At 45.9% G+C, this 26,169-nt stretch overlaps 2 protein-coding genes across 5 annotated transcripts; one reads left to right on the top strand and one right to left on the bottom strand.

The window, feature by feature from the left end:
• On the top strand, positions 1–3,429 carry LOC113981956 (acrosin-like). Of its 3 annotated transcripts, none has more exons than XM_039384523.1 (5): positions 1–97; positions 1,134–1,376; positions 1,717–1,982; positions 2,279–2,424; positions 2,870–3,429. In XM_039384523.1, the coding sequence occupies exons 2-5, from the start codon at positions 1,156–1,158 to the stop codon at positions 3,245–3,247; spliced, it is 1,011 nt and encodes a 336-aa protein (XP_039240457.1). In that variant the 5' UTR covers positions 1–97; positions 1,134–1,155; the 3' UTR covers positions 3,248–3,429. The 3 variants fall into 3 exon arrangements, with proteins under 3 accessions (XP_039240457.1, XP_039240458.1, XP_027565492.1); XM_039384524.1 differs by lacking the exon at positions 1–97 and adding an exon at positions 537–551; XM_027709691.2 differs by lacking the exon at positions 1–97 and adding an exon at positions 740–848.
• Positions 3,430–16,919: 13,490 nt separating this feature from the next.
• LOC113981957 (heat shock factor protein 5-like) lies at positions 16,920–18,270 on the bottom strand. Of its 2 annotated transcripts, XM_027709692.2 has the most exons (3): positions 17,654–18,266; positions 17,236–17,325; positions 16,920–17,092 (listed from the first exon to the last, which is right to left on the bottom strand). In XM_027709692.2, exons 1-2 carry the CDS (start codon positions 18,238–18,240, stop codon positions 17,262–17,264), a joined length of 651 nt encoding a protein of 216 aa, XP_027565493.1. In that variant the 5' UTR covers positions 18,241–18,266; the 3' UTR covers positions 16,920–17,092; positions 17,236–17,261. The 2 variants fall into 2 exon arrangements, with proteins under 2 accessions (XP_027565493.1, XP_027565494.1); XM_027709693.2 differs by lacking the exon at positions 17,236–17,325 and having other exon boundaries at positions 17,654–18,270.
• Positions 18,271–26,169: the final 7,899 nt, after the last annotated feature.

Genomic DNA, 26,169 nt, shown 5'->3' with positions numbered 1-26,169 from the left:
AGAGGGTGCTGCAGTGACTGACGTGGCCAGCATGGACGGTGCTGCACCTGTTTCACTGTGCTTTGTGCAGGAAGGTTGACACTGCTTGGCTTATTGGGTATGCTTGCACTTCATTGCTTGCCCAGCATAGCCACAACAAGATTGGCTCCTCAGCACCCAAACACATGCGTACTGCCTGCAGTAGTAATGTTCTTTGGTGTATGTTTTTTGGGAAGGACTTGGTGGCAAAGTGATCCAGAGAGCAGGGTGTCAGTGAACTTCCCAAAGAGGCTATGATGGCACACGGGGTGTTTTCCCACAAGCTGTTACAGCACATGCTGCTGCCTGCCTTGGGGCTGCATACCCGCATCCTGACAGCAGAGCATTCACTGGGAATCTGTCCAATCCTACCTTCTGTCTCCCTTCTGCTTGGAAGTCCCATGGGTGGTGAGGCACTGGCACAGACTGTCCAGAGAAGCTGTGCCCCATCCCTGGAAGTGTTCAAGGCCAGGTTGGATGGTCTTGGATGGCATCCTGCTCTAGTGGAAGATGTTCCTGCCTGTGGCAAGGAGGTTAGAATTAGACAATCTTTACAGGTCCTTCCAACCCAAACCAGTCTATGATTCTATGACTCTATATTGCCCCTCCTCCTACCCAGTCCCTCGAGGCCTCTGTGCCTAGAACACCAAATCAGCCACTCTGTGACATCAGCCCTAGGGCCTGCAGGCACTATGCTGGTGGCTGCACTGGAGGCAATGAGCCCTCGTTCCTTGCAGCTGAGACGTCCCACTGGCAGCAATGAATTTGCTGTGCCTCCTTGTCCTGCTGGCTATGTGCAAGCCCATACTTGGCACATGGGACACCTGCAGGTATGGGGCCTCAGGCTCTGGGGGGAGCTTGGGCAACCCTTACTGGGTTTTTCCTGTCCCCTGTGGCCATATCACAGCTTTCTAACCTCATGTGGGAGCTTCAGTTCCTCAACAGCGCCCAGATTGCTGGCACAACTTGTCTGCAGGACTCAAACAGAAATGGGCAGATAGACACGTGCCCTGCTGGCCATGCAAACAATGCCATGTGGGGAGGAAAGTCAGATGACCTTCAGCCTGAGCAGTAGCAAGGCACTGAGCACAACAGCAATGACTTTCTTCTTACAGAGGGACCTGCGGGCTCTGGCCCATGGCTGCTTCCTACGGCCCCATGACTTATGACTATGGCCCCACGGCTTCTGATGACAGCACATTGAGTGTCGGGGGTGGCACAGGTGTCCAGCCAGGGGCCTGGCCTGGCATTGTCAGCATCCAGGACACCCAGAAACCAGGCACAGGGCATATCTGTGGAGGGTCCCTCATCAGCACACAGTGGGTCCTCACAGCCGCCCACTGCTTCATCAACACCAGGTAAGGAGGACCAGGGAACAGGGATATCCCCACAAAACTAGCAGGTGCCCAGTTGGCAGCACTACATGCTACTCCCATCCCATTTCCTTGCAGTATACCCAGTGCCTGGGCATTGCAGAGCCCAGCTGAGGCACTGCTCAGGGAGAAGGCTGCATTCCTGCTACCGCTTCCTAGCAGCCTCCAGCTCAACACTGCCAGAGCCTATGGCATGCTAGAGCAGTCACACCCTCTGTAGCACAGCTTTGCTCTCCTGTCTTGGGAAGCAGAAGGCAGGGAACTGCTGGGCTGCTGCAGCACATGGCTATGCTCTCTCTCATCCCTTTCTCCATCTGCCTCCCAGGAACATCAGCATGTGGCGTGTGGTCATCGGGGCCACCCGGTTGAGTCAGCTGGGCCCTGAGGTGAAATTGCGCCAGATTAAGCAGTTACAGGTTCATGAACACTATACTCCTGGTGAGGAGAGGAATGATATTGCCTTGCTGGAATTAGACCAGCCAGTCCCATGCAGCCGCTACATACAGCTGGGCTGTGTGCCTGATGCCACACTGAGAGTGTCAGAGCTGAAAACGTGCTACATTGCTGGCTGGGGTTCCACCACTGCAAGAGGTGGGTTCCCAAAAATGACATGTGCCCTGAGGGCAAGCTTGGAACACCAGGGAGATGGGTTGGGGTTCCCAGCTGCAGAGGCCAAAGCCAGAATCAGGCTGCAGGATGTGTGCCTCTGGAGAGATGGTCCAGAGAGATGGCCCACTCCCCCAAGCCAGACAGAAGGGGGACAGCATGACAACATAGTGTCCCCCTTAGGGAACCCTAGGGAAGCCCTAGGGAAGGGCTTCATCCCCAGATAAGGAAGTGAAGGGAACTGGGTGCTGCTGGGTGCTCATTCCTGTCTGTGCTCATAGATCAAAGACCAAGCGATGTCCTGCAGGAGTCCAAGGTCCACCTCATCGATGTCCAGCTCTGTAACAGCAGCTGGTGGTACACGGGGGCCATCCATACCCACAACTTGTGTGCTGGTTACCCACAGGGCACCATGGACACCTGCCAGGTAGGAGCCACTCAGCCCCCAGCAGCATGGACAGCCCCATCACCACTGTTCAGACACAGCCCAGCATCTGCTTTGCCTGGCCAGTCACTGCCCCAGCCCCAGGTCCCCACCACTGATAGGGCTTCCCTCCCCTTCCCCATCTGCAGGCCCTTGCCCAGTGCCCCAAGGCTGGCACTCTGCCCAGAAAGCCCGTCTAGTGCTCTTGGCAGCCCAGACATCCAGATGCTGACCCTGGAACGTCCATCCTCTGTAAATCCAGGATCCCTGTGCAGAGATGAGAGAGAGCCCACAACCTGCTCCCAGCCAAAATTCTATAGGCTCCAGCACCTGAGCAGAGCCTTTCTCTGCCAGGAATACAGCTCTGGCAGGGGCTATGAGAGAGAAGGAGACAGCCCTAGTGCTGCCAGCAGCCACCTGACACCAACTTAACTGTGTTCCACTGCAGGGTGACAGCGGTGGTCCCCTGGTGTGCAAAGATGATGATGCTGCCTACTTCTGGCTCATTGGCTTGGCCAGCTGGGGAAAAGGCTGTGCAAGAGCAAACCAGCCTGGAGTCTACACCTCCACTCAGTATTTCTACGACTGGATCCTGGTCCAGATAGACCTGCAATCAGATAAAAGGGCATGGAGACATTTTGTGACTGCCTCAAACCCCTCTCAGAAGCCAACACCAATACCAACACCAATACCAACACCAACACCAACACCATCGGGCTGGTTTAGCTCCTTCCCACTCCCACTGCAGCAGGTGATGGAATTTTTTACTCAGCTGCACGAGTTCCTAGAGGCCCTAAGGAGAAAACTGGCTAGAGAAGCAGGATGAACAGGATCCAGTGCAGACTGCAGTGGACCATGACCATTTCCTTCTGGGGCAGTGCCTGCTGATCCAAAGGCAGCCTCAGTGCCAAAGGCCTGCTCTGTCCTGCCCATGCTCCTCCTCTGCATGCATGCAAATCCTGAAGTTAACTTATCTGTGGAAATAAAGTTTCCTAGTTTCACAGTTAACCATGTTTTCAGCCCTATTCAGTATCCCATGCAAGGCAAGGGTTTTCACAGAGGGTACTTGCAAAATGAGGCTGTGGCAGACACATCAGGCACAATGGGAAGGAATCACTCCAAAGGATTGAAACTGTGCTTGGTCAGAGGGGAAGGCGAGGGTGCAGTGGAAGAAGGGAACACAGGTCACAGAGCAGTGGGGGGCTTACAGATCTTGGGAACAGCAGTTGGAAGTGTAAAGTGGTTTAGGCTGCCTACCAGTGGGATCCCTCTGTCTGAGTCTGTACAGTGCAGCAGGGAACTTGAAACTGGACTCTCTCATGACCCAGAAGACATAATTCTAGAAAGACCCAAGCTTTGCACCAAGGACTGGGTACGGAGCTTGATATCCAGCCACAAATAGTACAGGGATGTATTTAAATTAATTTCTATACTGTTATTTGAGGAATCTGTAAACAGTGCTTATGAATCTCGGGATTGAAGGTGTGTTTACGTTTCACTAGAAAACATCCAATCTGGATCACCTGGAAAAACAGAAAAGGACTGGACTGTGTTCATGTTCATGTTCATATGGTGGTTATGGATACCTGGGTGCTAGTAAAGGCGTTGCTCTGTTGATGTCAACCTGGTTTGTAGCAACTGTGTAAATCTCTGTGTGTCTCTTGGTGTGTGTTGGCTCCTTGGAATGCACACATGCATCGACACACAGAGATGGCAAAAGAAGCAGTCACATCCATCAGGATGAGTGTGAGTGTCCACCTGATTCAGCTCTACCAGACCCAAATGCAGAAATCTCCTGTATCCAAAGTCTACTGGATCTGGTTGATCTGCAAGAGAATGGGGAAGGCAGTCCAAAGCAACTCAGCAGCAGAGGTCATGGTGCAGACAGGGAGGCAGCACTGGCTAGGCTGTGAAAGCACTGGGGAGGGTAGTTTGATGCCTCCTCCTCCAGCTTCAAATTGCACATTTTTGGACTTATGTGCAGAGCAAACTTGATACAAAATTTCTGGTGCACCTCATGGATTTTGTATCAAGTTTGCTCTGTATATAAGCAAAAACATTGGGGATATTTGGTTTGGTTTGGTTTGATTTGATTTAGGCAGTTCATTTTAAGGTTATTTTCTTTTTTTTTTCCTTTTATCTGGTACATCAATTCTCTCCCTCTTAGAGAAAACCAATGCAAACAACTCCATTGCTTATTCATGTTCTTTCATGTCTTTTCAGTTCTCTCTTTTTTAACTCTTGTCTAATTTAATTGTGCTCAAAGACAGAATAGGAAACCCCTTTCAGCACTGGGGAAACATGGGCTAAAACGAAATAGCTCTCATTCATTCATGATGATGTGCTGGTTTTGGCAGGGGTAGAGTTAATTCTCTCCACAGTGGCTGGTAGGGGGGCTGTGTTTTGGATTTGTGCTGAACACGGACAATATAGAGATGTTTTTGTTATTGCTGATCAGTGCTTACACAGAGCCAAGGCCTTTTCTGCTTTTCATACTGCCATGGTGGTGAGGAGGCTGAGGGTGCATGGGAGGTTGGGAGGAGACACAGTTGGGACAGGTGACCCAAACTGACTAAAGGGATATTCCAGACCCTATGACATCATGCTCAGTGTATAAGGGGAGGGAAAGAAGGAAGAGGATAGTGTGTGCATGCAGAGTGATGGCTATTAGCTACCCGTCTTAGAGCTCTCAGCTGTGAACCTATGGCACTGCAGAGCAAAATGAGAGAGCTGGAAGTCAGGACTTTCCAGGATGGAGAGTTGATGGCACAAGAAATAACTACCACTCAGCAGAGGGGTGCTATGAGCCGTAATGCACTGCAGAATGGCTGGAGGCATGTATTGCTAACAAATGAAGGCATAAATATGGGAAAAGAAAGGCTCCTGCTCTCACTATGAAATCTTCATAGGATCACAAGGAATGGAATGGAAATATCTGGAGTGAGTCCTCAGACTCTGAGTTTGAGACAGATTTAACAGATTTGGAAGTGGTACAAGTGCAACTCCTCATACAGGTGGAGAGGCAGTGGAATGTGTCAGATGGAGGGGTACAGATCACATACACTTATAGCCCAAAAGAGTTAAGGGAATTTTCAGAGCTCTATCGGCAAAGGAGTGGGGAAAGAATGCTGGTATGGATTTTGAGAGCTTGGGATGATGGTGCTGCATCCATCCACTTCTTAATGGGTGAAAAAGATCTATTATGCTCTATAGCCAGTGATGATCAGATACATCAGATGCTCAGTTATGAAATATCAGGGGTTCTGGTGGGCAGGATACTGCTGTGCCTACTGTGTACCAATGGTTGTGTGCAGCAATTTTAACAGCATATGCAGATACTGCCAAACTACTGTCATCCCTCAGAAATTGGTGTACAATGAAAGAAGGTATTAGTTTACTCCGTCAGATGGGAGTGGCTCATGTGTTGATTACAGGATCTAGTCTGGATGGGGCAACAGGAATGACAAGTATAAAAATGCATCTTTTGAGAAGGGCAAGACCTGTTTCACTTAAACACTTGATTGTACCAGAAGTCATGAGTGCTACTGGTAGGCATAGGTGCCCTAGCAAATACCTTGAGAAACATGGGGGATGTAGTTTTGGAACCAGCTGTGCAGGTGATGGATGAAAATAAGCTGGCAAAACCAGAAAAGAGCTACCTTAGGGGTGACAGGGAAACAAACTGGTGTCCCACAATCAGAAATAGAGGGAATTGCAACATTAGAAATATTTCACCATCACCAAGTTAGTACCTATACAAAGAAATTATTCCCCCTCCACCCCACTGCCACCTTACCTCAAGGCACTGCCTGGCAAATGCCAAAACAGGAGAAATGACAGTTTTGCTGCCACTGTAGTCTCTTAATGTAAGGGGAACTGATGCCTCTATGTTGCTTTAACTATAAAGTGGCAATCGGGGGGAACTTTACTGTCTTAGCTCTGGTGGATACAGGGGCTGAAATTACTGTGTTGCATAGTGATATAACTAATAAAGAAGCTACATCATAGATCTGTGGCTTGGGGGGAAATCCCACCCCCACCCTCCAAGCTAAGGTTACTTTAACACAGGAAATACTGCCCCATTTGTCATGACAGTGCTAATTCCCCCATTAAAGAATCTATTTTGAGCATTGATATTCTGGCAGGATGAACTGTTGAAATGCTAAATGGTTGGAGTTTTTTGGGGACTCTGTAAGCAGAATTTTCCATAGGATTTACCATTAGGCCTATAACCCTTCTGCATGGGTTCCTGCAGTGGAATCCTGTTGTGCTGTCTGTGCCTATGAAGGTGGTGACTATAAAACATTCCTAGGAATCACATTCCAGGAGAAGAGAGAAGGAAATTATACAAACTATTCAAGCACTTCAACAACTAAGAATCCATGACTTGTTTTAACAATCCTGTTTGGCCTCTTTGCCCACCCACCTACTCGCCCACACACCTATGTGTGTGTATTTTTCTATATTTTTATATTCATATCTGTTTTTAATCTCTATAAAATGCCCTCTGGTTTTTAATATTGAATATCTCATAAAATTTAGGTCTGATAAATTATTTTGTAGTCTTTTCTCTTTTCTATTTCTTTAGAGAAGTTTCCAAGTCAGAGATCACAATCCCAACAGCATTATGATCCTACTGCATAGAATTTAGTTTTTCTAAGATGTAGGGCAAGAGCTTCAAAAAATAGCTTACCCAAACACAAAGTGAGATCGCCATCAAAAGACAATAGTTACAAACCTCAGATCCATAACAGGACTTATTTAATTCATATTTTTCTTCAACAAAAATCCCAGAAAAAATACTTTTTATTCACATGTTTGTCTCCACAAACTCACAATTTTCTCCTTTAGGAAGTAGGGTTATACCTAACAAACAGTTCAGAGCTATCAGCTACCACAGGCACTACTTACCTCTGATGTTACTTCCAGATATAAACTATCATACCCGAGGTAAAATTTATCCATCTCGAGAAGTCTCACTGTACATAAGCCAAGCTGAGAATTTCTTGTTATTGTTACAAAATGTAGAATGACTAACAAATTATGATACTATGGTAATGATATCATAACTGATGGTTCTTAAGTAAAATATTAAATCTGAGTAATAGAAGTACTATAGGACTGAATAGGGCTGTGTTTTCATTGCTATTTGTGACTTATGCAATGAGAAGGAAAATTCCTCTACAAAAGTGATGACTAGGACTTTTTCAAGAGCTTCCATTTCATAGCAGCTCTTGCCTTCCTTTCCGCCTCGTAAAAACATGCAGTGTGAGCTGTGGAAAAAACCCCATAATGACAACCAGTTAGTTCTCCTAACTGACTGATGCTGTCAGTCCACCATTTTTATTGCTTTGGAAGGTTGGAAAATTTCCAGCAGAAAAAAAATAAATCTAATAATCTATTCAGAGAAGCCATAAACCACCATTATCTGGTAGAATCGCTGAGATGCCTCTATAATGCAAAATCCATAGCAGTAAGAGTGATGCAAGACTGCACTTTCCCTAAGATACTGCATCTTTTGGGGGATATCTCATTATTGCAGGAGATAATGGCCAACGTTTCATACCTTTGTCTTTTTTGAAACGATACTGAACCATAAGTTACAGGCTAAAACTACAAAGAAATCATTCACTTGCCAGAGATGGATTATTCCTTGTAGCTTATCCTATGTTCCCTATATTTTTTTTCATAATGGCATTTCTGTTGGACACGAGGAACAACAGGTAATTACATGCTTTACTGTTTTATTTGAAGCTTCTAGGCATTGTGTCAGTAATGATATTCTCTTTATGCAATGTTCTTTTATAGTTTTTTTCAAAAAGAATCTCTTTCTCCAATTTCCATAGGGAGTCCTCATTAAAAGTACAATCTCTACTAAGTGCTGTTAATTTAAACAACCAGAGCAGAATCATAAGAAATGTTAAAGGGGGAACAAGGCCTGAGTGCAGTAAGATTTATTATTTTTTCTCTCACACAACATTTGTCTGTGCTCTTGGACAAGTCCCTGAACTACCTTTGTAGGGTATTGTTATGTATGTTTAGCAGCAGGACAGTGCTATCAGCAGAAGCTTTGACTTGATCTTTGTAATTTTTAATCTTCAGAGCCCCTGTGGGAGAGGCACGGCTGGGGGGCTTTTCACAGAATTACAGAATCACAGAATGTGCTGAGTTGGAAGGGACATACAATGATCCTTGAGTCCAACTCCTGGCCCTGCACAGGACCATTCCCAAAAGTCACACCCTATGCCTGAGGGTATCATCCAAACTCCTGAACTCTGTCAGGCTTAGTGCTGTGACCACTTCCCTGGGGAGCCTGTTCCCAATCAACCTCTGAGTGAAGAACCTTTTTCTGATATCCAAACTTAACGTCCCCTGACACAATTTCAGACCATTCCCCCAGGTTCTGTCACTGGTCATCAGAGAGAAGAGATCAGTGCCTGCCTCTGCACTTCCCCTCAGGAAGAAGTTGTAGACTGCAATGAAGTCTCCTCTCAGTCTCCTCCAGGTTGAACAGACCAAGTGACCTCAATCACTGCAATAAAGACCACCGTCTTCATTGACCTCCTTTGGACACTCTCTAATAGCTTAATATTTCTTATTTTTCTTATACTGTGGTGCCCAAAACTGCACACAATATTTATTCAAGGTGAGGCCACCCCAGTGCAGAGCAGAGCGGGACAATCCCCTCCCTCGACCAGCTGGCGATGCTTTGCCTGATGCCCCCAGGACAGGGTTGGCCCTCCTGGCTGCCAGGGCACTGCTGACTCAGATTCAACTTGCCATCGACCAGGACCCCCAGGTCCCTTTCCATGGCACTACTTTCCAGCATCTCATTCCCTCATCTGTACAAACATCCAGTGTTGCCCCATACCAGATGGTGGCAGAATCTGGCACTTCTCCTTGTTGGAGTTCATATGGTTGCTGATTGTCCAGTTCTCTAATTTGTCCAGGTCTCTCTGCAGGACCTCCCTGCCTTTGAGGGAGTCAACAGCTCCTCCCAGTTTTGTGTCATCTGCAAACTTAGTATCCCTTCCAGTCCTCTGTCCAAGTCATTTATTAAGATGCTGAAGAGCACAGGGCCTAAGATGGAGCCCTGTGGAACCCCACTAGTGACAGGTCACCAGTCTGATGTTACCCCATTCGCTATTACCCTTTGTGCTTGACTCATGAGACAAGTCCTCATCTACCACACGATATGTGGAAGCTGTCCAGCAGCAGTAAGCTGATGTTAGGGCCCCGCGGCTCCCCCAGGGGCTCCCTCAGCCCCTCAGGAGCTCCCTCAGCTGGAGGGTGTGGGGAGAGACTGCTCCAGGCAGCTCATTGTTCTGGAACTGTTCCCCAACACCCACCTTGTGCAGTGCTCCTGCTGGGAGCAGATGGGGCTGGCAGGGCAAGCTCCCCTTCTCCTCCCTGTAAATGCTGGGCACAGTGCACATTGTAGTACCTGCGTCAGTATAGACGATGTGCCAAAACATACCATTTCTTCAGGATTAAATCATAATGAAGCTGTCTATCCCCTGGAACACAGAGCATGGGCCCAACATATTGGAAGTAAATGGCAAACCACTGATGTTAATGCATGTGCTATGAGGGGACAAGAAGGATTTATTTATGAATGCAACACCATCAAAGCCCAAGACATTTGTCCTGACACTGAAAAAACGGTTTATCATTTTGAAATACGTCCCGATGAAACCCTCTCAAACCATATTTGTATATATTGGAAAAGGATGCACTTGTATGACAACCCCTTGTGATTTTGTATTTATAGATAACATTGCTGTAGATCCAAGAAATCATTCTAATGTTTGGGTCTGTAACTTCATTGACATTATGGGATGTGATTTTAATTACTAAACTCCTTTTACATCTTATCAATTGATACTCTTGTAATGAATCTCACCTTGATAAGAAAGTTGCTGTTGAAGCAAGCTCAAGAAAATGGACAAAGCTTTGATTACTGTCCATCATGATGTGGAAGAAATACATCATGTGCTAGAACGAGTGAAGAAAGACAGAGAACATCAATGGTGGGATCCTTTTGGGATGGTCACCTACTGCTACATATATACATACATACATACACATATATCTATCTCCTTAATATGTTTTGCTTTAATAATGGTACTGTATGTAAAAATTTGGAATATGATGAAATTATTAACTTCCTTGCAATTCCTATTTACACCTGATGTTTCATGCAATATACACACACTTGATGTTCCACACATGCTTGATGTTCCATGCAATAAACACAAGCCTGATGTTCCACTCAATAGACACATGCTTGATACTCCACTCAACATACACCTGATTGATGTTTCAAATTCATATTGAGTTTGTGTTGTTTGAGTGACTGTAGTGGATATTGTGGGGAGAATACTGAAAAACAAAGTTCAGCAAGGAGTTCATGTGTTGGCTGTAACTCACCAGGGACAAACTGTGTGCACCCATTCATAGCACTGAGGGAACACAGGGAGCTTGGTGTAACATCTAAAGGAGACATGCAACAAGGGATAGAGTGATACCAAAATGCTGCAGTCTTGCTTTGTTGAAATCAATGCAGCTAATGGGAACTAAGCCAAAGGAATGATCCAGGTGGTAATCCAAAACTGAACTTTGTTTCATTAACTTGAAAATATGTATTACTTTTCACACCCTACATATGCTAACGCCTAAAGTCACTCAAACTCCACCTAAACATGAAATGATGGTTGGAAGATCTTGTGATGGGTTGCTTCACTTATTTCCCATTAATTTCCTCAGCTCCAAACCAGTCGTGCTCAGCTCTGACTGAGAAGGGAGACACAAATTATGCTGCGATTCCTTCTCCCTTCTCTAGCTCTCTCTTCTTCAAATCACTTCCATGGTTCAGAGTGCCCTAAGTGCTTAAAAACCAGCGTCGGTGTTAGATACAGAAAGAAGAACATTCTTTGCCCCATGTTCCTGTGGAAATACCTCTTACAACTCCCCTTCCTTTCATGCCTGAGTTCCTATCCAACCCACATCCAGGATGAATTCTTCAAAAAGAAAAAAAAGCCAAACCAACAAAATCCCTCACAACCCCCCCAAGGACCACATACCCCCCCAAGCCACCAGTTAAAGCCTGTGTGACATGTTCATAGAATCACAGAATACCCACAAGGATCATCGAAGTCCAGCTACTGGCCTTGCAGAGGACCACCTCAAGAACGACACCATGTTCCTGACATCATTGTCCAAAGTCCTCCGGAACTCTGTCAATCTTGGTGCTGTGACAGCTTCCTTGGGGAGGGATGTTCTCTCTGTCCTTGAGTGCAGATTTAGTGGAAGGCATCAAGGTCTTACCCATTCTGACCACAGACTGCTGAACACAGACTCTACATGACAGCCCATCTGATAATGCCAGCCAGCACCTCTTGGCAGAGGGCTGCAGTATCCATGCCACATGGCTCTGACCATGACACGGCTCCTCTTCCACAGCTGCCTCAGAGCAGGTGCCTTGCGCTCAGACAGTGCTGCTGCTCAAAGACCCAGCTAAAGCCTACAGCAAAGGGATTACCCAAAATGTTTCATTTGGGATTACAAAATGCAACGGGGAGAGTTGTGTAAAGAGTACTCCAAACCAAAGGGTTTCCAGGACTTGGTGCTCTGAAATGGGCTTGGTATGCATTACAATCAGAACTGGCCTATGGAAAGAGCACAGAGCCATAGATCATGAAACAGCTATTGTTTCAACAGCCTTCAGAAGTTCTTAGACCAGCAGTGAGATGCCCCCAAGAATCACTGGGGCAGTCAGTCTCCTTCTGGGTGGTTTCACCGGTTCTTGGTGAAGCAGGTTTTTCAAGCATGTAAGGATTTTTCTGATAAAATAGTATCCTGAAACCCAGTACTTCTCAAGGCATTTGATGACAGCAACTGGGGGTAAAGGAAAAGGAGGAACCAGTCATACTTCTCTCTCCCGGCTCTGTTCTGTAGTCAGTAGGGGTAAGTGCTCTCTATCATATTGCTGCTGCGGCTACAGGAATAGGACTGGATAACCAATCCAAGGGGAACAGACCTTTTTTGTGAGGTTAATTCTCAAACATTGTTTTCTAACCAAGGACACAGTGCAGCAGATGCGTAAGAAAGTTTGAGCTGTCACTAATTGTCTGAAGTTAGGCATCTAATTGGGATCTACTTTTGGACTTGCCTGTCCAGCATGTCATTTTAAATGCTAGATGACATAGTAATTGGAAAGTCACAGAAAATGACGAGGCATCTAAAGGCTGAAGCAAATATGACAGCTCTTCTGCTGTTGGCACCAACGTCCAACCAGAGACAAAACAAGTAACCCAGCTGTGGAGTAAAGGGAAAGCATTAGTCTTGACATGTGCACCAGGTATCCTCTCTCTGGCCATCTGGATGCTGGGAAAGGCTTGGAACCTCATGGATAGAGTCAGCCGAAGAGAATACATAAAACCTTGAAAAGGGGCTACTGGCTGCTGCATGACTTGTAGTGGCTTTTCCAGTCTACCTTCACATGGTGGAGTAGCTTTACAGGTGGCAGAGGTGAGGCAGAACAGGCTGAACAATCAAAACACATCCAAATGATTCTGGACAAGCATTCAGCTGGCCCACTGCATAGACTCATCGTCACTGAAGCTCAGCAAAAGGCATACAGCCTCCAGGAACAATTCTAGAGAGAGAGTTTGAGCCCTGTGCCAGCAAGAAGACTGCAGCGTGGTAGGAACTACCCCGTCATAAGTACATACAAGCAACAGTGCAGACTAAGTAAAGGGAGACAAGAGGAATGAAGACCCTTCAAGCAAGGTGTGCTTCCTCTCAGCATACGCAGATCATCTGCACTCTCAGCTATTCTCAGAACTGAACTATTAAGGCTCTGATACTGCTGAACTTAAACAGATGTAAATATCCTCTGAGTAACCTTACTGAAATTATTAAAATTACTCCTGTCAGTCCCAGCTCACTGGTAATTCTTAACAGAGCCAATGTTTTCAAAGCTTATCATTTGTTATTTATCAGTCTCATCAGTAATCTGTCATTTTGCAGGTGTAACTATTTTGGTCAAGACACAATGTAAGCAGAGCTCTAAAAGTTTTAATCCAGTTTCAATACCACTGAATGTGAACTTGAGGCAGTCAATATCAGGAGTCAGCAAATATCTTCAGTAACTTGCTTTAGCATTTTCAAGCTACCATAATGAATAGGAATAAAAATTCTGCTTTGTTTTGACGGACATTGCTGTAACAATGGGCCGTGCTTTCACTTTCTGCTGAAAAAGAGGATGGATTTGAATTAATCACTTAATAAAATGATTCTGTAGCTTGACCTCATTGTCATAAAGACACTACAGATGCTTAAACTGTTAGAAACAAAATCAGGGATTCACAAACTGACATTTTATTTCTGATACATTTTTTACATTTGTACAATATATTACAGAACTTTTCATTTTCTGCAGAATCTAATATATATTGTATAGTTTTTTTCTATGAGCTTATAATAAAATAAGCATTACAAATGAAATATTTGTTGCTTTAAGGGGAAAAGAAACAGTCACAAGAAAACACAAAAATATACCTGTTACAATCCATGATGAAGAAATACACACTTTAAACTGGCTGAATACAATCTTCATACATGAAAGTTTACTACAGCTTGTTAGCCTTTTTTTTCTTTTTCATCATATATTTTATCAGAATTTTTAAAAACCCTGTTTTACAGAAAAATGGCAAAGTACTGTAGTTTCATTCCTATTAATAGGTTCTTAAAACCCACAGTAATGTATTTAAGCCTAATTCAAACCTGTAAATATTAGTCAGTCTTTCTTTGACTGTTTTTTTTTAATTACGCCTCATATTTGGTTATCAGTACTGATAAAAAAGAGTGTCTCTCAACATCTGCTAAGTGCAAAGTGCAAACTTTCTCTGAAAATGCCTCACCTATTGCTGGAGGCAGTGTTCTAGTGTGGCTGCTTCTAAGAAGAGATTTAAAGCTAATGAACATTTGGAATTTCAAGTGTGGAATTCCAAGTGTGTTCTACAGAAACAGAACTGCTGTTGTGATTTTTACATTTCAGGAAAAAAAACAAAGATGACAGTGCCATTATGCTTTATTTATTCTAGAGTGGGACAATCAGATCTTGGTGAAGTTTACATTCCTTTTGTCAGCAGTAATCCTTCCATCAGCTGGATTTTATGGTACTTTAATGCCATGCAGACATGGCAGTGAAAGCACTAAAGGCAGTCCAACAATTTAAGAAGTTGTATTTTATAAATGGCTTCTAGATGGTTTACAGATTGAAGGTGAGAATTAACCTTTTTGAGGCTTGTAGTATTTTGGCCACTGACTTCAAGTAGAGCCAAAATGTCACTGAGACAATGCTCTCTCTGCTCTAAGTCTGACCGTGATGCATGGACCTGCAGCAGACAGCTGGTCAGGTCAGGGACAGACTATTCCGTAAGTCAGAGTATATAACCAACTTCTTTGCTGGCACTTAAGAATGTTCCTTCATGTTTCTCTCATCCCTGCTGGCATCTTTGTCTAAATTAAGTAGCTTTGCCTGTTACAGACATCCAGGTGTGAGTTTTGCTTCTGCTTCTTCATAGTGTGGTGTGTAGGTATGTCCCAGATTCTTCCTTCGCAAGCCTGACAAGGTTCTCCCAATCTCCCTTGTCTTTCTGTGGTGTTGCTCATCCAACTTCCACTTCTTTTCCAGAGAGAAAATACAACCACACATCATCTTGGCCACTGGAAATTTCCTGCACAGAGATTATCAAAGTGTCAAGTCCTTTATCCACATGCATTTGCTATCTACATTTCCATTCTTGGTCCGGGGAGGTGGAAAACCTGAAACAGTGTAGACTGTACATTAGCTAGTTTGGTGGTTATAAACATCTTAATTCAAATACAGAATACAGATTAAATGAAGACTAGTTTCCAGGGCAACACCATGACTGCTCCATTGATAAGCAAAACCTGAGATTAGCTCAGTTGGTTACAGCATGGTGCTAGTAACGCCAAGATTGTGGGTTTGATCCCTGTATGGGCCATTCACTTAGGAGTTGGACTCAATGATCCTTATGGGTCCCTTCCAACTCAGAATATGCTGTGAAAAAAAATTAACTGAAGGTTTTTTATGTTCTCAGATATTTGGGTCTTCTAAACTTGGAAAAGTTGGCAACAGTTTTCTGGCTATATCAACTGTTCATGGTATGCCTCTGTCTACATACAGACATGCAATTTTCACAGTTGTCGGTGTGCTTGGGTTGTTGTTTTGGTGTGCTTTTTAAAAGCTTGGCTGACACAGAACCCTCCCAATTCCTTCCCTCCCTCTTTGCTTTAGAATATATGTCTGCATTAAGTACAATTAAGGTACGAGTACCTCCCACAGAAGAGAAAAGTGTGTTTGAGGTATTTAAAATGCCTCACCATGTCAGATGCACGTAACTATGGTTCGTGATAATTTCATTCGTTCATCTTCCTCACACAAGGGGTTGCCATGGACACACCAGGCAGAAAGTAGAAAGACGGTGTTGGCTAAAAGTTTTTCATTTATGTCCACTATGAGAATATCCAGAAGGAAAGAAAAAAACAGGTCAGTGACTTACAACTGATGAACTCTGTTGCAACAAGACTTCTAAACAGACCTCTAAAGCTGTATTTAAAGAACCTCATCCATGTAGTTTTTGGCTCTAATTCACGGGAGCTGAGCCCAGAAATCAGCATTATGATCATCTTGTCTAAACCCCATACAGAATCATACAAGCCATAGAATCTTCTCTAACAGTATCTGCCATGAACACATTAATTTTATATAATTCGCCCCAGCTTTTCTTTCTGAGTCTGGCACAACAACTGTGAGATCTGGAGGACCCACGGCACCCTTAGGTAACACCAGGACTCAGTGATTTGCAAACTCATGGAAGGACATCTCATGCCTGTGAATTAAGTGCCTGTTTGGCTATTGTACCTAAGCCTCTAACAAAAGCCTTACAGGTTTGAGGGGCTTACTTAGTTTCATTTGCCCCTCACTATCATGATACGGTCTTAGCAGAGAGAGATGAGGACTTTTTGTAGGAACTGAGGACTTTGGGTAGGAACTGTCTACCTGTGTGGAGCAGAGCGCAGTGAGGCGATGCTGGCTGCAGCCAATCCATACATATTTCAGAGAAACAGCTCCCTTGACGATGTGAATCACACACAGCCTTTTGCACAAGCTTTACAAAAACTCTTTTGGCTCTCTGAGCTCATTCCCATTCCAAGATCAGGAAAATCTTGTAGACTGCCTCATCTCTTTCCCCCTGTTGTGCCAGCGCAGGGCACCAATGTCACATCAGTCTCAGCCCATCCTCAGCCATCCCAGTGCTGGGTCAGGTAACTGTGTTACTATGTGTCACATCCTGGGCTGGGGAACTTTTCGTTGGATGAAAGCTGAAAATAGTCTTTCAGATACTTAAGGTAGGCCACATGTTAGCCTAGTTACTTAACAATTTAAATTTTAGAAAACCAGTATGTGTTGAATAATAGCTCACGCAACACTTTTATTGAGATAACTCATGACTTTTCTTTAAACTTTTTTCCTGAATTTGTTTTGAGTTCGTTGAAAACTAGTGTCTTCCTAAAGTAGATCTCAAAGTCTTCCTTTCTCCTTTCCATTCTTCTCTATGTTGTATACAGTTTCCCACAGCTGAAAATACAAGATGCAAAAAGCAGAACTGTTGCAGAATTTTCTTTTGACTGGCCTCTTTTCTTTTTCAAGGCACAAGGAACTTGTGCTGCTTTGGGTAACTTTTTTTGAAAAAAAAAAAAAAATTAAGATTTTAAACATACCGAAGGATGCATGTTGCACCTTTTATCTAGCGACAATTTGGCATGTATATTAGTTTTAGGTCCCTGCTGGTGCTGTAGTCTATGGGCACACTGAAACACACATGAACCATGTCATTTATTGCAGATAATACAAACAGAACCTGTGAAATATACAGCTATAGCTATTTGGATATTCAGATAGATATGTTGATATTTGTGTATATATATAGGCAGTGCATTTGTAGGAATCTATAATTACATTCCCCTTTGCTTACTGGCAGCAGCTCAACCCCCCGTAAGAGCAACATTTTTCCTACACCATGTGAATTAAGCAGCCAGCAGCAAGGGCAGGCAAGCCCTTTCCCCCAGGGCAGTGCCGATTTCCTAAGCCCATGCCACCCTCTCACCCACCGCGCCCCGGTGACCCGCCCGGTCTCACCGCTCCCGTTGGACTCGCCGAGGGTCGAGGGCGACAGGAACAAGTCCCTTCCCAACAATGTGCTGCAAGTCGTCGAGCAGGCGGCTGGGCACTTTCATGCCAGCGTCCAGCTTCTCCTTATTGGCCTTCGTGAGTCTCTTGATCCTCACCAGGAGGTCGGGGCGGTTGTGGCGAAAGTGGGGGTTCCAGAAGTGGTGCCGGGGCCCATCGGGGCTGTCGGGACTGTCCCCCGCCGCGGCCGGCCCCAGCCTCTGCCCCAGCGCGGGACCAGGCGGCCCCATCGTCAGCTTGTGGAACCCGTACAGGTTAAGCTGGCGGATGATGCTGCCGAAGTTCTTGGTTTTGAAGACCTCCGCCTCCCCGGCAGCGCCGGGCCCCCCGCCCAGCAGCTCCCGCTCGAAGAGCGCCTGGTCGATGAACAGCCCCTCGCCGCGGGCATCCCAGCGCACGGAGCGGACGCGGGGATTATTCACCAGCAGCCACAGCTTGGCGGGAAAGGTGCAGGGCCGGGAGGCAGCGGGAAAGAGGTAAGGCCAGAGGGCTGTGGAGCCGGAGCGGAAGCCAGCGGGCAGCAGCGGCTCCGCCATCGCGCCTGTCGGCAACTGTCGCGACACGCGAGGGCGGGCGCCCAACGCCCCGGCAACGACAACGGCCGCCGCGCGAGGGCGGCTCCGCCACCGCCGCGCCCCGGCACGCGCCGGGTGCACGGTGCGCTGCTCGTGCCGGCGCCGGCCCGGCCCCGCCGGGCCCCTCGGCCTCGCGTCCCGCAGTCCCAGGTGCCCTCAGTGCCCCCGGTCCCCTCAGCCCCACCCATCACCCCAGTGCCCCCCGGTCAGTGCCCTCAGTGTCCCCACCCCACCCCCCAGTGCCCCCAGTGTCACCAAAATGTCGGGAAGAATAAAACTCTCTAACACTAATTTCAGTATTAGAAGGCAGGCGTTACTTTATTTCAGCAAGAATTACTCCTAACACATGCATTCGACGTTTCAAAGCTTCATTTATCTAGGCAAACCATATATACATTCATCTAAATTCCCGGAATTCTCCCCCCTCCCCCGTCTCAGGAATCATTTACATAGATAAAGCTGTACGCCTTAATAATTGGGCATGCTCATACAGTTTGGGGAATGGTCTCAAGAGGGTCTCTGGTGGTCATTTGGGGAATAGCCCCCACCTCACTTTATCCTTTCACGGTCACAAGTCGCCTGAGAACATGACTCCAGAGTTGGTTCATGTCCTGCTGGCTTGGTTGAACAATTTGTCTCCTGGGTCAGGAAACTTTTTTATGGTTTATGAAACTTCAACCAATGGGTCTCAGTTTTTCTTGTTTCAGTTGAGATACTGCAAACAATATGCCTTTTGAGTATTTATGTCATCAGTTCCCTGCAGTCCCCTCAGGGCCTTCAGGCCACACCCCAGTGCCCTCAGCCCCTCCCTGGTCCCCTCAGCCCCTTGCCAGCCATCAGTGTCCCCAGCCCTCACCCCAATCCCTTCAGTCCTCCCTTCTGCCCCTGCCATCCCACAGCCCCCAGCCTCCACCATCCCCCTGAGCTACCTCTCAGCCTCCTCAGCCACCCACCAGCCCCTCAGCCTCACTGACCGCTCAGCAGCTCCCTCGTCCCTTCAGTCCCAGCGTCCCTGAGGAGGACGGTGCCCTGGTGCCACCAGCAGCTCCCACTGCTCGCATGAGGGGATGGGGGGCACCAGCAGGAAGGGGGTCAGACCTAATGGGACCTGCAGAAAAGTTGCTTGGCAGCCCCCGTGTCAGTGAGAGGGCATCCCTGCCCAGCCGTGGGCATGGCAGGCCAGCTGTGCTCACTCTGGTGAGGCGCTGGGCACTGTGTGGGTCAATGGTAGCACAGCTCATTGACCACTCCTCAGGCGCAAAGGTCACCTATGCCAGGTGCATCAGAGCATTACCTCTGTCTTGAAGCAGTGCTGGTCAATGACTGCAGATCCTCATTACAGCAGGAAAAAAAATCAGCAAGGAATCTTCTGTGGCAGAACAAAGGGAATAGGAGTGAGGTGGTCACCCTAACACCGGTTAAGGGACTTTCATAAAGGCCTCAAAGACATTTATGCTCTTGACTCAGAATGCAAAAAGGGAGTGGTGAAACATAAATCAGAAGCCAGTTTCAATGTCCAGGGCAGAGTTATCTTAATAAAATGCAACATAATTGCTGGAATGCTGTATGGATGAGTAATTGCCTCTGTTACCATGGACTTGCTAGGTGCTGCATATTTATCTATCATAAATTACTCTGGAGCCATAATTATGAAATTATAAAGAAAGGCTATTTTAATGCAATTGCTGTGGGTTTGATAATCAGAACCTGCTTTTATGCCTTGATCTTTCAGAAGATCTTCTTAAACGGTTTTGGTTTGTTTTGTGGTTGGTTGGTTAGGTTTTTTTGTGTTTTCTTCGGTTTTTCTTCTTGTTGTTTTGGGTTTTTTGTTGTTGGAGGGTTTTTTGTTGTTTGGTTTTGGTTGGTTGGTTGGGTTTTTATTGTTATTTAGGGCATTCTGTGTTTTTGTTGTTTTGGGGGTTTTTTGTTTGGCTGGGTTTTTTGTTTGCTTGGGGTTTGCTGGGTTTTTGGTGGTGGTGGTTTGTTTGGGTTTTTTTGCATGCATGCTGACTAATTTTGGGATCGAAGGTAAATTTCTTCTATAATACGGGGTATGGAAGAGACTGGCCTTCAGTTAGCAATATGTCAGTGAGACACAGCTGAGCCATTATTAGTCAAAAGAGGAACAGCCCTGTAATATGTGGGCGGTCTCTGGCTGAAATTCAGTAGAACCAAATTAGACCAGATTGACAAGAAGGTACTGAAGAGTGAAGAGTTTAATCCTCTGGTACAGTATTGCATGGACTTTGGGATCACTCTCATTGCAAGTAGTTTGTGTTTCCAGCAGAAGAGGTCTATTTGCAAAATGCACATGCGGTGGGGACAGCACGTCCACTGTCACCTGCAAATATTGTGGCTGTCTGCTCTATTTAACCTTAGCTATGGATACTTGTAGGGGCTGTGGGATTAAAGCTTACAGAAGAATATCTACCAAACAGTCTGCCTGGGCTAGCACTTTTGCTCTTGCCCTGAAAAAAAAGATTATTCCCTGGATTCACAGCAGGAAAATCAGACAAACCTGCATAAACACTGCTGACTGCTGCCCCCTGCCCTGGTTCCAGCCAGAGAGGGTGGAGGTCGGATAAACTCACAGACGGATGCTGGGCCAAGTGTGTGTGATGCTTTTGCCTGCAGATGTGGAGCAGGAGGTACAGTGGCTCTGCAGCTGGTGGGAGTGAAGCAGAGCAGCAGCCAGCACCAGTTCCAGCAGTGAAATTTTACTAAGAACAATTGCTCTGAGTTTACAAACAGGTGGTCTGGCACAGGGCCAGTGCAGAAATGCAGCTTTGCTGTCTTTCCTCTAAGCCACATCACACACTTGCTTGCAATTTAGAGCCCCACTGATGATCTCAGGGAAAAGTTCGTCAGAGAAAAGGGTTCAACTTGCTTTGTAAGAAACAGGCCTAACAAATTGTCAGAGGTCTCAAAACACTATTTTGTCATGCTGGAGTTCTTACACGAGGGGTCTTTTATCTTTTAACAAAATACTCACTTAAACAAAATAAGCAGACCAAGCATGCTCAGCCTGCTCAGGCACACAGTGACATCTTCAAAGGCACTGAGGTGTCCATTACAATCAGCTGGAAGCAATGTCTGAGACTTTTTCTAAGGTCTAATCAAAAATCCCTGATTTGCAAACTATCTTGAGCAATTGCTGCTTACTCAGGCAAATGCTTGAAAACTGCACATTACTATGGTATAGCTACATTCGGATTTATCTGTGTAGGTCATTTATCACCTCAAATAGCTGCAGAATCAGAACAGATGTCTGGAATGCTAAAGTCAGGTTAACTTTACTTATATTGTAGTTTACAGCCTTTCAACAGTTCTTTCTTCTCATGTGCCCTGCTGCCCCTTCTTTGTCATTTCACAAGCAAAATCAGAGTCACTAGTCTAGTGGCAGAAGCTACTAGACTAAAACCTAAAACCAAGCTTTTTGTCATAATTGTCAAATTATGACATAATTTGTCATAATAGCTGTGCCATAGCTGTGCCATCCTTCAGTTTCTTCTATAAAACAGAGATGATTGCATTTTCTTATTTATTAAGGCCGTTAAGATGAATACAGGAAGGGGTGGAAGCACTCAGATGTTATCATGAGGCTTCAGATGACAAATATATTTTCTTGCTGCTGCACCAGTCTACATTTCAGAAGTCTGAAAACATCTGAAAACCCCCCACCACTTCCATGAAGAGCTTCCAATCTGAAAGTCTTTGTGGCTATCCACCTCTGCTCTACATGAGATAAAAACTCATAAAGATATGATATCAACAAACTTTAAGAGGTCATGATAATGCCTACAGGAATGAGATCTAGTTACTGAGATTCATTTTGAAAAACCAAAGCCACAACAAGCATTGTATGTCTAGAACAACTCGGGATTGGTCTCATATTCACCCACCTCACTGACAGTATTTCTAGTTACTTTCTATACATGCATCAATTTCAGTTGTTTTTTTTTTTCACAGTCTTAGATTCCAGCAGTTTGTTTTATTTTAAAATGTCAGCTATTCTAACACCCTGTAAAGACAGAAATCTGAAAGAATGGTTGCTTTTGAGAAAGCCAGTAAAGGTATGCACACAGACATCACCTGGGCAACTTAATAGAGCCTATCTACAAATAGCAGAGCCAGAGAGAATTACTTCAGGGCTAAAAGCACTATCCTTCCGGACCAGTTTGGACTTTGCCAGCAGCACAGTGCATCCCAAGGCACCGCCGTGCTCTGCTGCCCTCCCAGCTCAGCGGTCCAACCGGCAGCCTCAGAGCAAAACAAACGCAGTTCTGTTCATACAGCTACAGGCTGGCTTCCATTACCTCCTTCCCTTTCCGCTTGGTTATTCTGTCTTTCCCGTGTGTCTCCACAGGAAGAAATCAATACCTGGTCTTTCAGGTGAAGGGGAAAGACCTCTTCTGACCACCCCTGGCTGAAGTCTCAAACTCAGGAACGGGGACGAGAAACGACCCTGACACTCCAGTCTTGTACTTTCCCTGATGGAGCAGTTTCCGACAGCGGAGCGGCGCCTTTCCGCCGGGCTCGCCCGTACTCAGGACAGCCCTGCCGGGACAGCGCCTGGCAGCGCCGCGCTCCCCGCCTAACTCTCCTCTGCAGTCCCCTCCTCGCCACCGCTTTAGCGCCGTCACATTCCCAGGGCCCCCCGCGGAGCCCGGCGTGCCCGAGGAAAGCCCCCGCAGAGCCCCCGCTCCAGGGGCCGGACTGACCCCGAGGGGGCCGGGGCTGCCGCTCCGAGCCCGGCGCTGCCCGGGGTGGTGCCGCGCCGCAGGACAGCGCACACCGGGAGAGACGCGGCCCATTCACCCGGCCGCCGGCGGGGGGAAGGCGAGGGAAGGCGGTGGGAGCCTCTGGCACCGCGCCGGGGCTGCGAGTGGCGCTGGCAGCCCGGCGAGACACGGCGCCCCTTCCCCGCAGAGCCGTCAGCGAGGAGAAGTGCCCGGTGCCCTCCGGGACCAGCTGCTTCCCGGCGGGAAAAGCCGAGGAGCTGCGGTGCTTACCCGCGTGTCGCAGTCACGGCCTGCTCTCTCCTCTCCAGCTTCAGGGCGCTCTGGTCGGGGCTGGAGACCTGCAGCCCTGCCGGCAGCCCCTCCCTGGCGAGGAGCATCCTCACCCTTCAACGTTGCGGCGTCCTCTGTCCTCCCTGTCAGTGCCGCTCCGCCCTGGGAAGGCAGCGGGGCTCGTGTGGCGGGGAGGCGGTGACGCCGTGACACCCTCCCTTCGTCCCTCCATCTCTCCCTGCTGAGCGCCCGCGGCCGGTGGGGATGGGCCGTGCGCGGGTTTAAGGGCATCCCTCTGTTGGGACGGGAAGGTGAGGTTGGTGGCAGCGATGTGAGGAGGAGGAGGTTCGCAAACCCCTTGAGTTTGGCTTCTCCCTCCATGGCATTTCCCCTTCCGCTTTATTTTCGAAGAGCGTAAGGGTGTAACTGTGATATCCAGCAGTGGGTGTCGCTATTTTGCTACAGAAGTTTTCCCTGGATTATTTGCTTGTTGTTGGGGTTGGGTCGTGCTCCCCCCCTCACGGTAAAAGTTTAAAAAAAACCCCAAAACCAAACCAAACCAAACCCTGCCGGTTACTTTGGTATGTATGCCTCTGTGTTAAAAAGACACTGAGAAGGTTAATTAATCAGTATTTGAGAAGTGCTCTTGTGCTTAAAGGTACCATGTGACATTTAAACTGGCCTCTGCTCATTCTGTTCCCAGACTTTTTTGTAGGATGTATGCCAGTGCTCTCTGGACCTAAACGGTGACTTGGGCTATACTGTCTAGCTTTCTGGAAAGAAAGCAGATTCACCCACCCTGACTGTGTTCAAAGGACTGAATGGTTGTACAAAGAGAGGATTTCCCAGCTACACTGAGCCAGCTACGTGAATTGGTGATTACAAAAAACCAACTTAGCATGTGAGAAGTGTTGTAACATAGAACTAGGTTTGAATTTCAGAGTCTTACAGTTGGGCTGCTAATACCAATACTGTAAGGCATTTTAAATCAATAAATACTCTTTAATAGGAAAAAGATAGAAAAGCTTAGTTATGGTACATTATTCAGCATAGATATTGTTAGATATTCTGGCAAGTTTGTCAGCAGAACCATCCCAAAACAAGACATTTTCTCGTCTACCTCTAATGCAGCTGATGTAGTAGAAGCACGGATTTGGATTTGCCAGAAAGTGGATGGAGGTAAAGTGTACAGGTAGAATTATGCTTCCCACACAAAATGGATCATCTACCAGAGGTTCACAGAAAGGGAAAGGTATCATTTACGTGGCGATGATTAGGGCTGTTCCATTTTTAACATGCTTCTCTCTTTCACATTTGCTATGTTAATTATTGCACCTTTTGATTTTGGCTGTTTGGCTTTCTTGGGTGAAACCGGAGGAAGGAGGGAGGTCTAAATTTTTCTTCGGCATCAGAAACTGTTGAAGACCAGGGAAATAAATGGATAAAGTGATTGCTACCACTCTGAGCAACAGTCACCTTGTCACTCACATGGGCCAGTAAATTCAATGCCTGTGTTGCAATGACACAGTGTGTGACCCTAACTTCAATGTGTTGTTATAGCAACTTCTTCTGCTGCTTCTGACATCTTTCAATATTGGTGGAAGATGATACAACCTAAAATTGTGGCTTCTGCAAAGGACTGGTTATCAAACCCTTCTTCTGAAGTACCTACTAAAGGGTATTCACAATACTAATACTACTGGTAGCTCTCTTAAATTGTGCTTTAACTCAAATATTGTCAATACAGTTCTGCTAGTAATACTTCATGAAAGAAGATAAAAAAATCTGAGCACTCTTGTGCTTTCAGCAGGCTAACAGGACTTGCTAACCAACAAATGTCTCCAGCAGTGGAGACAGTAATACAGACCACTTTTAGCAGCAGTCTGAGCAAAGGTGGCTATAAACCAGAACTCTGACAAGCCTCCATCTATTAGTGTGACTACATTGTGGATAAAGGTAATATCCAGCTGCAGAGAAGAAGGAGCTTGAGACAGTAATTGTTTTATACCTCTTCTATCTAGATTTCTGAAAGTATGTCTGTGTTATTAACAACTAGTTTACTAAATAAATACTGCTCTCAACTCGGATAATGAAAACAGCAGCAGGCCTTGTGCACAATTTGCCTGTGGAAAATGCCTACACACAGAGTTATTCTTACTAGAACAGTTCTGTTTATAAAATGTTTAGAATAAACTGTCTGCAGTAGCACATTTTGGTCAAGGAGGGGTTTTGTTTTTTGAACAGAAAAGTCCTACATGTTCCCTTAATTCATGTATTGGGGAAGTACACGTACAATGAGATTCAGCAAAATTTTTAAAGAGATCATCAGAACCAAGTAAAAATAAAAACTCTCTAGCATACTGCTAACAGAGCCAAAAATGGATCAAGGTTTCTTCCTTGCTTTGGTTAGACGCCTTTGTGGAAAAATAACTGGCTTATATTTCATGTGGCTTTGAGCATAGACCTTGATATGGAATTAAACAACTGATGCACACTGGATTGCTACAGGCTGTATGCAATTTTACATAATAGAAGTCAATGCTTTAGGTAAGTAAAATTAAATACACAAATAATTCTATGTAGAATTTATCTTACTTATTTGCTATCATTAACATCGTGCAGAAAATTACCTTCAGAAGTAATAAAAGTAAATGTCATTTATTATCCTTCTTACCTCATGTTTTCTTACAGTACCCAGTGTTTTAAAATTTCTCCTACATTTTAGCTGTATTTCATTCTTTGAGGACTGAGTTTAGTACTGTGGGATGCTGACCTGAACTCTCATTGGTTAACTAATTAAACCTGTTCAATTAATATCAACAGCAACAGAGGTTGAATTCTGCAGGGTCTTCCTGCTAACACTGCCAGTAGAAAAGAG

This window comes from Pipra filicauda, unplaced genomic scaffold (assembly GCF_003945595.2).
Source record: "Pipra filicauda isolate LSUMZ 115617 unplaced genomic scaffold, ASM394559v2 scaffold35_size7292922_pilon, whole genome shotgun sequence".
NCBI lineage: Eukaryota > Metazoa > Chordata > Aves > Passeriformes > Pipridae > Pipra > Pipra filicauda.
Note: the sequence above shows the minus strand (reverse complement) of the source record. Positions and strands in the feature narration are given on the sequence as shown.